The sequence below is a fragment of the Rutidosis leptorrhynchoides genome, chromosome 7, assembly GCF_046630445.1.
Source record: "Rutidosis leptorrhynchoides isolate AG116_Rl617_1_P2 chromosome 7, CSIRO_AGI_Rlap_v1, whole genome shotgun sequence".
NCBI classification, from domain to species: domain Eukaryota; kingdom Viridiplantae; phylum Streptophyta; class Magnoliopsida; order Asterales; family Asteraceae; genus Rutidosis; species Rutidosis leptorrhynchoides.
This window is the reverse complement of record NC_092339.1, coordinates 84,372,384-84,387,269: the sequence shown is the minus strand read 5'-3', so window position 1 is coordinate 84,387,269 and position 14,886 is coordinate 84,372,384. Positions and strand designations below refer to the sequence as shown.

The 14,886-nt window shown below is 32.8% G+C and overlaps 2 protein-coding genes across 2 annotated transcripts; one reads left to right on the top strand and one right to left on the bottom strand.

Annotated features, from left to right (window-relative positions):
* The first annotated feature begins 857 nt into the window (after window positions 1-857).
* On the top strand, window positions 858-4,544 carry LOC139858898 (uncharacterized). The gene is made up of 3 exons (XM_071847737.1): window positions 858-1,186; window positions 1,816-1,882; window positions 4,266-4,544. Exons 1-3 carry the CDS (start codon window positions 929-931, stop codon window positions 4,304-4,306), a joined length of 366 nt encoding a protein of 121 aa, XP_071703838.1. The 5' UTR covers window positions 858-928; the 3' UTR covers window positions 4,307-4,544.
* Window positions 4,545-13,002: 8,458 nt separating this feature from the next.
* On the bottom strand, window positions 13,003-14,249 carry LOC139858182 (dof zinc finger protein DOF5.4-like). Its single transcript, XM_071847037.1, has one exon. The coding sequence runs from the start codon at window positions 14,064-14,066 to the stop codon at window positions 13,230-13,232; it is 837 nt and encodes a 278-aa protein (XP_071703138.1). The 5' UTR covers window positions 14,067-14,249; the 3' UTR covers window positions 13,003-13,229.
* Between the last annotated feature and the right edge of the window lie 637 nt (window positions 14,250-14,886).

Genomic DNA, 14,886 nt, shown 5'->3' with positions numbered 1-14,886 from the left:
TGATCCTGTTGTTGATGATTCATACACGATGGTTTTGTACGGGGCATCACAGGGATAAATAAATGCGTTTTCTTTACTAAACACACGCAAGACACAAAACTCTAAGGGGCATTTCGTTCTTGAGATTTGGGGAAATTTAAATGGATTTGCATTTCAAAATGCGTGAAATCCCATGTTTTATCGGGAGATTTTAATTTACTAAAAATTTCAGATTCTATGGAAATGGTATTTCAAATCCTTTATATTAGTGAAGGATTTGGTATCTCATGTTTCAAATCGGTTTACATTTATGATTTATGTTTACGGTTTACATTTATGATTAAAGTTTAAGTTTTACTGTTGCCGTTTACGTTTTACATTTTACACTTTCGTGTTCACTACTACAAAAATGACAATAGACACGCCTATTAGAAACAGGTTTTAATGATTTTGAAAGGGAATGGTTTCTAAGAGTGTATACAAACGGGTTAGTTTGGAAAAACCACATCTCTATTTCAAAACCGTGGCGGAAGTTTAGAAACCTCTTTTTTGAAATAAACCCATGCCTATTCATATATTTAGAGATGGAAGCTATTAACAAATCCATTTGTATTGTTCGGAACCGGTTTACTGACTTAACCCATCTCTATTCATGCTACCTGCTATCCAATTTGTTCTCAAATTAATTAATTAACTGTACCTAAAAGTTAAAATTTAAAATCAAACATATCCTTATCTTATTTGATCATCATATCCGATCATTCTCAAACTAATTAATTAATATACCTAAAAATTAGCATTCTTTTAAATTATAAGGTAAACATATCCGATCATCTTTCTTTTTTTAATATAAACTAAACATATTTGATCATCTCTTTTATATAATAAATAAACTAAAGTTAAGTTTTGAGTTATAATAGAACAATTTAAAACCTTAAAATACAGCTGGATGAATGAAATTCATAGCGGGAAGAAAAGAAAAAGTCGGGGAAATAAAATCTCCCAAAATTCAATCTCTATTCTCAAACATAAAAACCGTTCATCAATTTTTGGGGAAAATTATACTCATCGTCTCCAATTCCAGTCTAAACCCTACCAAAAGCGCAACTCGTCGTCTCCATTTCCGGTCATCATGCGTCTCCCATTTCCACTCTACAGCCGTTCCATTTCCACTCGACAACCGCAATCATCAGACATCGAAACGAAGGTATATCTGTAATTAGGGCTTGATACTTTGACATGATATGCAAGCTGTAGTATGAGTTTATAATCTATCTTTAGGGCTTGATACTATGGCTTGATACATTGACATCGTTAGGGCTTTATAATCGAAAGAAAGGTATGTATTTATTTTGCAAGCTGTTGTAACTGATATGCAAGCTGTAGTATAAGTTTTTAATCTTTAATTATGGCTTTATGACATAGAATGAATACTTCTAATAGCAGTAATTGTTGTTAAGTACATAGAATGAAGTATTAATATTCTGATTTTAGATTAGTAAGTAGATATGCATAATTATGTTCACTTGAATAATTTATCTCCAAAGATACTCTTCTTAACTCCTTTCTTTGTTAAATTAATTAGTTACTACATAGAATGAAATATTATTATTCTAATTTTAGATTAGTTATTGGATATATGCATAATGATGTTCACTTGAATAGTATATTTCCAAAGATACTCTTTCTAACTGCTTTCCTTGTTAGATTAATTAGTTATTATCTCTTGTGTGTGCATGATTTTTGTCATTTTCTTTTCATTTATATCTGTTGTTAAGGCTTGGTTTATGTAGCTTAAATATGTGGTTGTGTTTAAATATGCGTTGAGCTTGACAGGTTAAGCGGAGAGCATTCACATTTACAGTCACTTCTGTTGATGCCATCTCCAACCCTCATTCTTCTGGTACGTTTAAACAAGCTTTCATGTTACAACTGTTTTTTGGAACTTACCAATTGTTTTTTGGAACTTAACAAAAATTAACAGAAACATGTAAAATATACCAACTGTTTTTTGAAACTTAACAAAAATTAGAATTTTAGTTTACAAAGACTCAAGGAAACATCCCTAAACGGGGGAACTTCCACTAAGCCAACATCCCTAAATGGGGGAACTTCCACTAAGCCATCATCGGTAAATGGGGGACCATCCACTAAGCCAACGCCGGTAAACGAGGAAACGTCTACTAAGCTGTCTATAGAGCGTAAAAAGAATGCACCTAAGTCGTACCCGGTAAACTCTAAAAAATCTTACTTAATGTGTAAACATTTATGTGTTAATATGCGATGTGTATGTATATACCTAATTAGTTATTTATATTCTGGAAGTATGCTGAACTGATTTTTTTTGTGACTTGTAATTGTGTGTGTGAAGCTGTGTCTTATTCGATCCACCATAGGCTGTAGAATGTTTTAGCATAGGTTATTTCTACTGTAATTATTTTGGTTTTCCATGCTTTTGAGTAGGTTTTATGCTTGTAACATCCCGTTTTTCCCGTACGTATTGAAAGGTACATACTTGATCATTCGTACGTTTATAACTCGCTAGCTTATGTGTAAATGTATGAATATACGTATAGATATATATAAACGTATACATGATAATGCGTGCATATGCAAGTCTATACGAGGGTTTAGTTAGCGTTAAGTCTTGTGAGACTATTGTTGAAGGCTAGGTGAAAATAGGAAGCGGGTTTGGAATGTACAAATTAAATTAAGTCGAAACTTGTTTATGATGGTCGAACTGTCCAGTTCCAGCCTTAGGCCGCGCCGCGACAAATGGGTCCGCGCCGCGGCATTGCAAGCATTTCCAGATCAGAAGTCAGGTTAACAAGGGTCATTTTCCCTTCGATATGTCGCACCGCGACGAGTTGAGCCGCGCCGCGGCAATACTGCTGGACAGACTCCGGTTTTAGCTCAAATTAAATGACTTTAAGGGGCAAATTGGTAATTTAGTGTATAAATCTGATGGGAGCATTAAATCCCAACCACACACCCATTTCATTTAATTTCTTTTCCCTTTTCTTTCTATTTTCTCTCCCAAAACTCAACACCCATTTAGATTTAAAGTGAGATTTGAGAGTGAAGGATTGAGGGTTGGTCTTTGGAGCAAGAATTAAAGTTGTTCCTCTTGTTTCTAGCTACGCGTTGATAGTCTCGGTAAGTTCCAACTCTATGTTTTAAGTTTTAATTGATTAATGGCTAGGGTTTTGGTTACTAGAGACTTGTATGACCCATTTGAGGGTAAAATGGGTGAATTTGGGTTATGATGTTGTAATGAAACCCTAATGGCCACAAACTAGGGTTTTGGTCTTATGATTTGAGGTTGTAAGTGTCAAATGGTATTGCTAGTCACTAATACACTTTTGGATTTATGGAAGAAGTGTTAATGGGTAAGTTTGACTTGATTGAGAGGCTAAGTAATTTAAAATGGGTCAAAATGTACTAGTTGACCTAGTTTGGGTGAAATGGGTATGAATTACCCTAAGTTTGTGTTAATTGAAGTTAGTAGACTTTAATGCACTAGCTTTAGTGGTTAAAGTCGGGTCTTGGCCGTTTAAGGGCGGTATTGGTGTGATTGAGTCATTTAATGCGAATTGGGTCATTAAATGCTCAAGTAAGTGTAATGTGGTTGATTCCACTGGTTGGTGTATTGAATGTGCACTTAATGATTTAGGTACATTGCATTAAAGCTCGGACGTACATAATCATCATCCTTGTGACAAGGTGAGTGGAATAAGTATACATGTACGTATATGATGTGTTTACTTGTAGAAATGGATATGTTGTCCAAGTTAGTGATATATGCGTTGTACGCTAACGGTTTTGAGAACGGATATATGTTGTCCAATTTAGTGATTATATGTGTTGTACACTAATGATTTATGAATGGATATGTGTTGTCCGATTTAGTGTTATATGCGTTGTACACTAACGATTTTATAAACGGATATGTGTTGTCCAAGGGTTAGTGATATATGTGTTGTGCACTAACGGTTGTTATGAACACCAATGGGAAATTAGAGTACCATTTCTTTTACGATTGGTTAACCATGGTTGTATGAATTGTGCATTAGCATACTTAAATATGAACTATATGCTTTTGTTATTGCTAGCTCAATGTGAATTGCGGTTATTGGTATATGCATAATGTTTTGCATGGTTGTCGAATTGCTAGCTTGTGTACGGTGTTGTGTAAGTGTTTGCAAGTAGATATATTATATATGTGTATGTATAATTATTGCATTCACTAAGCATTAGCTTACCCCTCTCGTTGTTTATCTTTTTAGATGCAGGTGTGGACAAGGGCAAGGGGGTTATTGGGCATTAGGTGTCCTTGTTGATGTTATGACGAAGCTTTTGGAAGTTGACCTACGTTTTGGGTAGTTTAGTCCCAAACCATGCTCAAGGGGTCGTTTGGATTATAAACTATCATTTGTAGTTGGTCAAACTTGTATCACATTCGTTAATAGCCTTCGTGTCTTTTTGTAAACATTAAACTCGTAGTATGTTTTTAACGAAACGTGTGGAATGGTTTACATATTTAATTGGCGCGTAAATGTGCATCATTACAAAAAAAAAAAAAATTTATCGTATGGAATACGGGTTGGGTTGTTTCAATGCTGCTGCTTGTTTATTCAGCTCACTGCCAGCAGCTCCCATCCATTCATGTTTGATTTTGTAAATATTCTGTTATATATAATAATAATGTTTTGTTGCGGTTAAAAAAATACAATTGCAGTATGGAAGTATATGTATATGCTATACTGAATTTTTTTTTGTGACTTGTAAAAATAATTTTTTGTTGCTTTTATCTCACCTATACAGGAATTGGAAAAACATAGAAATATGATACATGATGAGAAACCTCTATTTATTCGTGATTTCTATGATAAATGGATAAACGACCTAATCCTAGATTTAGTGTTGTGCTTTTTTTTGAGGTCTTCGGGCCTAGTGTGTGTAAACAAACTGTTGTTACCTCTGATTATCTTATGTCTCTGCTAACAAATGGTTGGCTCGATATGTCAGTAATAACTTATTTCACCATATAAGTACATTCTTATATATTTCGTATCTTATGACCATATTTTGACACTACTGTTTTTTTAAATCTTTATATTTTAACATCTTTGTAGTTCGTTACATGAGAGTATGCAAAAGCTATTTGGTAATAGATATGCAGTTTTGAACCCGTATGAGATTCGAGGCTCTCGATGTGTTAACAATCCCACCAATGTCACATATTATCTTCTGAATGCAATTAACACACATGAGAAGGATAAAACGTGTTTCCTCGCACCCTACTATCAAAAGTACGTACCTGTTAGATATTCTTTCTGTTTAAATTTTGTGTATGATAATCGTGTTCGAATTAGATTCGCTTGGGTTAAAAAGGAAGTCAACAAACAAAGACAACTACTCAATTGCAAACCCTATTAGAGTGCAAGAGTTTTATTATGCTTATATAATTCAATATTAGTTTGTTTTCAAATTATAACACGATATTGAATACTTTTTTAGGATACTTGAAGATGTTCGTTGGATCTTTCCTTAGGTAAATTTACTCTTTTTTTGTATATATGTATGTCAATACATACTATATTAACTGTATTGTTTGTTCATATTGCTTTGGTTTGGGTCAACTTCGATATGGTATGCGTTGTTTGAGCTTGATATTAACACAAATAATTACTTGTTCATTTGAAATTAGTGCCACCAACAAAAAGGAGTATGGGAGTGTGGTTACTACGTGATGTGTTGTATGCACGAGTTCATCATATTTAAACAAGATGACTTTCTGCAAACTGTAAGTGTCTGTTAACTCATTTAGGTATATAAAGTACAAAATAAACCAACCTCTTATTGTTTACATAACTATTATTATAATTTTTTTTTCTTATACACAGATCTCTTGGGACCGTACAGACTCAAACGAAGAGATAAATTTAAACAATACTGTTGCTATGTGGTTATCATATTATTTGAAGACTTGTAACACTTAGTTTTTTTTGTATAACTATGAATTGAGTCTTTGAAGCTTGCTATGTATTTTTACTTTGATTCTTTTGTATATCAAATTTAAGATTGAAATTGAAATTGGAGTTTGTATTTATTTATTTATATGATTCAGTTTTTGTTTAATGGAATTAGTTTGTACTTACAACAACTGGTTATTTATAATTATGTTTCTGTTAAAAATTTGTCCAGGTGGAATATATGTATACTAACATATAATTTTGTTCTTTATACGAATATATATATTTCCCTCCAAATATCTTTTGTTATATGCTATACAATAGAGACAGTTGTTTTAATAAGAAATTGGGCTCTAAAACGTTTTAGAAACAGATTTGCTATAATATACTGGTCTCTAAACACTTTAGAAACCGGTTTGAAGTGTAAAAGGCGGTCTCTAAATACCTAGAATAGAAATAGGTTCTTTAAAAGTTTTACAAACGTCCCCCTTTAAAAACGGGTTCAAGAACACGTCTCTAAAGTAGCAAACAACCCATTTCTAAACACATATTCTGTAGTAGTGGTTACATTTATGGTTAAGTGTTACGTTTACGGTACGTATTACGTTTTGCTTTTACGTTTAACTACATTTACGCAATACACTATACAATTTATTCAATACACTTTATAATTTACCCCTTACCCTTTACGTTTTATGTTTTACGTATATACTTATGTTTACCTTTACGTTTACTAACTACAAAAAAACAACAACAACAAAACCAATTCCACATATGTGGAGTATGGGAGAGGTAAGATGTATACAATTTTTCCTCTATCCTATAATAAAGAGAAGTCATTGCTCTACCTAGAGTGAAACACCTTAAAAGTAGAAAAAAGTCCTCATTCCCAATGTTCTATTAATAAAGAGATTGTTTCTGAATGGATCTCCGACCAATAAGTTGGTTAAAAAAAAGTGTGAGACGGCACGAAAATGGTAAAATCAAATTTCCATTGATTTTAAGCCTCATTGAAGTTCAATTTAGGCTCTAAGCGGCAATCAACTCGTCAATAAATCGACGCTTGTTGTTGACCCAATTAATAGAGACATTATGTTTTTTTTTTGAACGGCAAGATTGCATCAGTCCGGACCGAAGCCTAGTCATCATTTGCACACACACACGTTCGGGCAGGAAACCCGAACCACGATCACAGGGATCCGAACCCTTAAACCATCCCGAGGGGCAGGCGGGCCGGACCTTAGTTCCGGATCGGATCGATAAAACCTTCCCTTTGGGCTGACCTCAATGGAGCCTATTTCAAGTACATGTTTAATTTGGTTATTCTACTTTTTATGTTTGACAAATATGGGAATTTCAAATCCCTAAATCAAACACATGATAGAATTTCAAATTATGAGATTTTAAATCACTTGGTATTTCAAATCTTACGGAATTTAAAATCCTGAGATTTCATAACCTCAAATCAAATGCCACTTAATAATTTAAAATGTGTAAACGCTTAAGTTTTAAATTACTAGAGTTTTCATCTTACATTTTCTTTATAAACATCTTACATTTCCATAATTCGGTGCATTTTCAGGTTACATAATTTTTTATATGCATCTTACATTTCCATAATTCAGTGCGATATTCAGGTTTACAATTTATCGGAGTATCCATTATACGTTGATACACATTCACGAACGCAAACATTTTTATAGATATACGACTATACATAAATGGCATGTCATTTATGATTTCCATGTTCATCCTAATCTTAATAAATAGTAATGCGAAAGAAGTTGCATATGCGTCATGTGCATATTACTTATAGTGATCTTCGATACTTTTTCGGGGCTAGGAGACTACTCACATCATTAGATTCAACTAATTTCGGGCCTACGTACTTAAGTTCACTAATTAAGGGACATAGGTGTCCAATGTTACCAAAAACGCATTATTCATTGTTTTAATATTTAATTGAAAAACTTGTAACTCAAATATTCATAAAATTGTTTTGAACATTGTCCAAACAAAAGTATCTATCATGTTTAAATGTTGAAAGCATCACAAAATGACATGAAGGATGAGCTCTCGATATCCTCGTAAGAAGTTTCAGATTCAAACTTTATTATCGGCACATCTTGTATGGTCAAGGAAAAGGTTAAATCGATCACAACACTCGATTAAACCTCAACATATAAATAATAGGAGTAATACTCATCCTCTCCGAGTAACCTAAACAAATAAAGCATCATCCATTTACATGTTCGTTTACGATAAAAAAATTTATTGTTTCATTGTTTAATTTATTGAAACGTTCATATCTTTATTTGAGGTAAAATTAAATATATGTAATTTTAATTTAGGCCATCAGATAAATTTTTTTGGCGTAGTTATTACTAGTAGAGAGTAGAGATGAATACTAAAGGGAGATTTGTCTTAGCGATATCGAGATTCTTCTCTAATTTTGAGATTACGGGTTCAAATTCTGATGTGGACATAATATTCATAATATTTACGTAATAAAAATCATATTAGGCGTATGCATTTACTTAAAAACAAAAACTGAGTAGAGATGAGACCATTTCTCCTAACACAACCCCACATGACATGCATAATGCATTGGATTGAAATGGCCAAGGCATATATCACCCTGTGGACCTCTAGGCCCTAACCCAACTCTACAGGGTACTTGTACTTGATTTATAACATTACAAAGATGACGTTTAAGACGTGTTTACATTTATGTGTGCGAGAAATTACAATTACTTAAAATTAAAATGTTACTATTGTATAAATTTGTTACTTAAAATTTAAATGACATTGATGTTTCATCATTTTATTTACTAGATCAATGTTATGATTGCAATTATTATAACCAAAATAAATACATAGCTAGTAGTACCAATTATTTGCTGCACTGTTTTAACTCGATAATTTATAGTCAAACCACCTCAGCAGCAAATACCAATAATATTGAAAATGACACAAAACTGTTAACTCGTAATTAAGTATATATATATATATATATATATATATATATATATATATATATATATATATATATATATATATATATATATATATATATATATATATATATATATATATAGATACATTAGTTTCTACTCAGTATCTTAATTACTGAAAATAGCTTATTATGAGTATTTCGTTATTCGAGAGTATATTAATAAATATTTGCATCTTACCTGCAATTAGATTTTTTTTTTTTTTTTTTTTTTTTTTTTTTTTTTTAAAGCAAGTAAATCTTTATTAATTATAATGAAATTTTACATTATATCCTATATCACGAAACTATACAACACAAAACTAAAACTTAAATAGGATCGAAAACGTTCCATATGGATGGATAAATGATGACGGTTGAACTTGCGAGCAAGTTGAGGAGAAGTATCCAACAGTACCGGTCGGGCGCTGACAAAGTTGGAGACATACTACCCATTTAATCCCGTATACATAATTCCGTTTTGAGGATGGAACGTTATTACATTTAAGAGCCATGTTGTATGAGAGGGAATGTGCTCGGAATGACTTGTTAACCGATACCCGTTCGTGTATGTGGTGAGGCAACAAAGAATGAGTCATTTATTAGCCATTGTTGTCATTCGAGATTTGTCTTTTTGCTCACTTGAATATCCATGGAGAAATTTTGAGTTTGGATTTCAGATATGTACAACAAAGAATGTTATATTATACGGAGTACCTTAGTTATACAACAGTTTATTTTCATCATTCCACTTGCACTCAATCTCATTGGAAGAATAATTACCTGTAAACATGTTTAATTTATCCAATGAAGATCAAGTTCCCATGTCTTCTTTTTCTTTGTATATGGGACGATGCATATATACATTAGGCTAATACCGTAAAATAGTGGAGTATAAGTAGTAAAGTTTCATATGCCATAAACTCTACTTTCTAAAAAAACTAATTTTTAAAGTGTGTTTGGACGAAACTAGTTTGAGCAGACGCCTGTAAACTAGAGCTGAAAATGAAGCTTGTTTTTGAAGCTGGTAGTTGAAACTTATTACTGAGTATTTTTTATAAGTGTTTTTGTAAAGTATTCAGTTCATAAGCTCTTACTTTTTTTTTTTCTTCTTTCATAAACTACTATGAGAAGCTTATATTTGAAGAGCTTATGATTTTCATAAGCTCTCATAAGCACTAGTTTTTTTGTCCACCAAACAAAGCTTATGATTTGAAGCTTATTAAGATCATAAGCTCAAACTTTTATAAGACCACTCTTAACGGGCTCGTCGTTGGGGGCGTGATTCAACGGCGTCGTTGCTAGCAAGTGCGGTACCGGCCGCCGTTGAAGGGCCGTGGTTCAATATGCTATACAACGACATTCTGGATCACGATTGTGGGTCCCAAATAGAAGATAAACAAATAATTGTGCCGTTACCAACAGCTATTTTTTTTAATTACAATACATTTCTCTATATATACTACTACCCATTTCATATAGTTATATACTTCAAATTACTACTCAAACACTTAAAATAAATAGAAACTTTTGATAATGAATCGAGATGATGAATATTACGAAGAGACGTTAGCAATTGCATATGCATATAATCCAATTCAAGCACTCGATGCTATCGATTCTTTAAAACAAGATGAAGCTGAAAATGAAGTTGTACTTATACCTAGAGCTCCTAAAAGACATTTTCCTAGAGATCGAGAAGGAAAAGCTAAACAATTGTTCGACGATTATTTTTCCGAGACTCCCACTTTCCCGCTTGATAAGTTTCGGAGACGCTTTCGTATGAGCAAGTTTTTGTTTATCCGTATATGTCAATGTGTTTTGATTTTGAGGTGAGAAGTGATATGTGTGTTTTGATTTGAGTAATGTGAGAGTATTTATAGTGGAAGTTGGAAAACTAGCCGTTTGGAGCATTAAATATATATAAAAAAATTTCTGTTTCAAAAATTAGCCGTTGAATTTTAAAAATAACTTTAAAAAATAAATATAATAATAATAATAATAATAATAATAATAATAATAGTAATAATAGTAATAATAATAATAATAATAATAATAATAATAATAATAATAATAATAATAAATAGAATAAATAATAAAATAGTCGTTTTTGAGAATAAAAAAATAATAAAAAAAATTTAAAAACTAGCGGTTGAAAAAATAAATTTAAAAAAATAAATATAATAATAATAATAATAATAATAATAATAATAATAATAATAATAATAATAATAATAATAATAATAATTAAAAAATAAAATATTGAAGTGTGGTCAATGTGGTGGTAGTGATAGTTGTTAGTGAATGTGGTTGATAAAGTGAAATGAAGAAGTTGCTGAGGTGGCTCTGACGTGACATCAATATGGTTTCATAATATATGTCATGGATAAGAGTGGTCTAAGCTCTCATAAGCTCCAAGAAGCTGGTGCGTCAAACACTCTTAGGAGTTTATTTTCTATAGCTTAGAATATATTTTTTAAACTCTATCATTTGATGTACGTCAAATAGAGCTTATATCTTAGAACTTATTATATCATAAGCTCTTGTAAACTTTCACCCAGATGAGATGAATTGTGGTACTTTTTTTGTGAGAGCATGCTTAAATGCATTAGTTTTTTTTTCTTTTTTTCTTTTTCTTCCCACATATGTAGTATTGTGTCTTTAAAATGCGTTATGTGTGATAATAAAAAATTACTGTCAAAGGCTAGAATGTCGCATGTCAACGTCGAACGAGATAAGTTCATTCGCCACAAGTATTACATGATTGATCCATGAAGGTGTGGTTCAAGTCTTCAAGTTGAGTGTGAGGGTCAATATTTAGCCAAGCTCAAACACAAGTTTGGCACGACCAATTTGGACGTATTGAGATTGGCAAGAAGAACCAACAAGACGTAAGTACGTAGACGTGATTGGAGAATTAGATAAGTACATTTGTAGAGGTAATTGGAGAATTTAATGGTTGTCAAAATTTAGGGGTTGTCAAAATGTTGTGGCTGATGTGACAAGGTTATGTGAAGGTTATAGACGTAGTAGCATAGTGGTAAAGATTGCGAGAAAGGTTGTGAGTGATGTGATAGAATATGATTGAGAGTTTGTTATAAATGTAGTGAAAAAGATAACAAAATATATGAGAAAACGTATATTGTGAAGGGGTGGTGAAACTATGAACGTCCACCTAAAATGACACGAGAACGCTGATTAGAGATTTTTTTAGGGCGTTCAGGTCTGTAACACGGCTAAAAAGAGGGCCATTACAAGTGGTCTAACTAACATGTAAATGGACTAACCTGAATAGGTAAAAACCACGGATGTTGTGGAAAACCTTTCCTTCCTTGCCAAGGGCAGCTGCTCGACCAAGCAATCAATTATCACCCTAAAACGTAGTCTGGGAAAAATTCCTGCTCAGATCTCAATCCTAGACTTTTTCTCTTAATAAATTACCGCTACGTGGGGTAAGCTAAAAGTTAAGGGAAAGGCTCCGGGATTACAAGCCATGATCTAAAAAGTGATTGTCCCCAACCCTTTTACAGTTCCAGAAGCAGAAGGAGCTGCTTCAGTAATTTAACATGGTTCTTGTTGCCCTTGAAACTCGATCTCAAACATTACCATAATTACTATAATTAACTAGAAAATCGAACATCAAATATTATTTCTGAATTTTAATTTTGTATATATAGAAAGAAAAAAAAAAATTAAGACCTATCTTTTCCTCACAAATTTATCTTATTTTACCATTTCGTTCATAAATATACAGTACGGACTACTTTTTTTAAACATATACTGTACAATATACAATTAAATAGTACGGAATATGAAAATAGTCGCAGATAAAAATAATCATCTACAAAAATACAATTCTAACTCGTTCCGATCAATCATTCTTCTCGAATAAATAATTTCTCAAGTCTCAAATCATGCTCACAAACATGATTATATGCATCTGAAAATTCAACAAATTGATTATATTTTCTCCTTAATCAAATCAATTTGAATAAATTGCACAAAAAAACAAATTGCACAAAATTTAAACACCATATAATTAATTTTAATTCTCTGTAAACCATAAACCATAATCAACATGCTAAAACTTCACAACCCAAAAAAAAAAAAAAAAGTTAGTTTCGGATTAACAACAATAACGTTAAACCCAAAACAACTCTCAATATCATAAATAACAAATTAACATTAGACACCAAAAACTAAAAATATTAATTTACATATCTCCATGTTCACTTTTTTTAGATAGATAAACTGTTCATGTGATTAATAATTTGGTACCTCTACTAAGGAAGGTAATTAATCTGATGATCATGATTATGGCCATAATCTTGATCATCCCATTGACTTTGACTCCAGTATGACTGATCAACGGTTCCTGTTAAATCAAATAACGCTTGATCCGTACCGTTATTCCAATCAGTTGTTTGTGCATTCATAAACCCTACACCACCAACTTCATTGTTGTGCAACGTGAACGGTGACACGTCATATCCGTACGGTAATTGAGCTGTCGATGACGTCATCAAGTTCGTAAAATTACCAACCTCCGAAAACATGTTTTTATTTTCAGCCGATGACTGATTTATCGGCATATTATCAAAACTAGGGTTTAGGTTCATGAATCCTGATCCAGGTTCGGCGGCTGCAGATACACCGACGGGAACATGATCGGTAGACACAACTCCGGCAGCGGCTGAAGTATTAGCAGTGGTGGTGGTAGCCGTAAGACTCGAACTATCACTGCTCGAATTTTGTGTATTCGACGATTTCCGTACACTAACGGCGTTAGAGGAGCGGTTACTGTTGCTGTTAGACTTAGATTTTGATCGTTTTGTTTTCCGGCAACCACCGCCGACGGGGACGTTACGGAGAACACCGCCTTTAGTCCAATATCTCCGGCAGCTTTTACAGAAATGACGTGGCTGTGAAAGGTTATAGTTGTTGTAGTAACAGAATTTTGTGTTTAAAGACTCGCAACGTGGACATTTTAAAACTGGTGGAGTGTGGCCTTGGTGCAGGTGGTTGTGCTGTCGTAACCGCCTATCTCCGCCGCTTGTGGCGGCGAACAACCTCCCTCCTCCGCCACCACCGCTTCTTCCAATTGAATGTATATCTTGCATTTTTTTATTAATACTGCGCGCGAATCGAATCGATAAACGGAAAACGTAACGGAATTGGATGATGGTTGAAATATGAGAGGAAATCAAGAGTGAAATGTGGTGGAATTGGAGTCACAATTGTTGGAATTATGTTTCTCTTTCTAGAAAGTGTGTGAGAGAAATTGTGATCACGAAATGAAGTGAAATATCTGAATCGGTACACAATAACTGGATTATTAATCACTCACTCTCACTTTAATATCTTGTTAGACAAAAAATACAGTTTACTATAGAGTAAAAAGTTACTCCGTATTAACATATTACTCCATCTGTTAGACAAAACTAGTTATCGAACCATCGCGCCGGGAATTCGATTTTCAACGTATTTTATTGTGTTTAGTATGTAAAATTATTTCGTGGTTAACGATTATGTCGTTGAAGCGCAACTCGAGTCGAACTAAAAGGTATAACCCGTCAAAGATTTAAATGTTATTTTACATCTCCGCAAAATTAATTATTTCGTGGCTATGGAATTGTCGACTTTTAAAAATTTAACGCAAAATCAACGTGTATGAAAAGTATCTCAAATATTTATTGGTTTTTAAAAAGCGTCCGTTTTGCCTATAGTTAGTGACATTGTGTTCCTAAAATTATTTCGAGTTTAACGATGTTGTCGGAAAAATTTAACTCGTTGCGAGCGAGAAGATATGACCCGTTGAATATTTGAGTGGAATTTAGTTAATATTTTTAATGAAAATAGTTATTTGACACTTTACCCCCTGTTTGGGGAGTCGGTTTTATTTTTTTAACAAAGTTGGGGGGCTTTATTTGAAAAAAGGAA

Bases quoted from the DNA above. Each gene is read 5' to 3' on its own strand.
- LOC139858898 (XM_071847737.1), top strand. From the start codon at position 929: ATGAATGAAATTCATAGCGGGAAGAAAAGAAAAAGTCGGGGAAATAAA. The intron at 1,187-1,815 runs GTATATCTGTAA...TGAGCTTGACAG, and splicing joins CATCAGACATCGAAACGAAG to GTTAAGCGGAGAGCATTCAC. The intron at 1,883-4,265 runs GTACGTTTAAAC...TTATCTTTTTAG, and splicing joins CTCCAACCCTCATTCTTCTG to ATGCAGGTGTGGACAAGGGC.
- LOC139858182 (XM_071847037.1), bottom strand. From the start codon at position 14,066: ATGCAAGATATACATTCAATTGGAAGAAGCGGTGGTGGCGGAGGAGGG.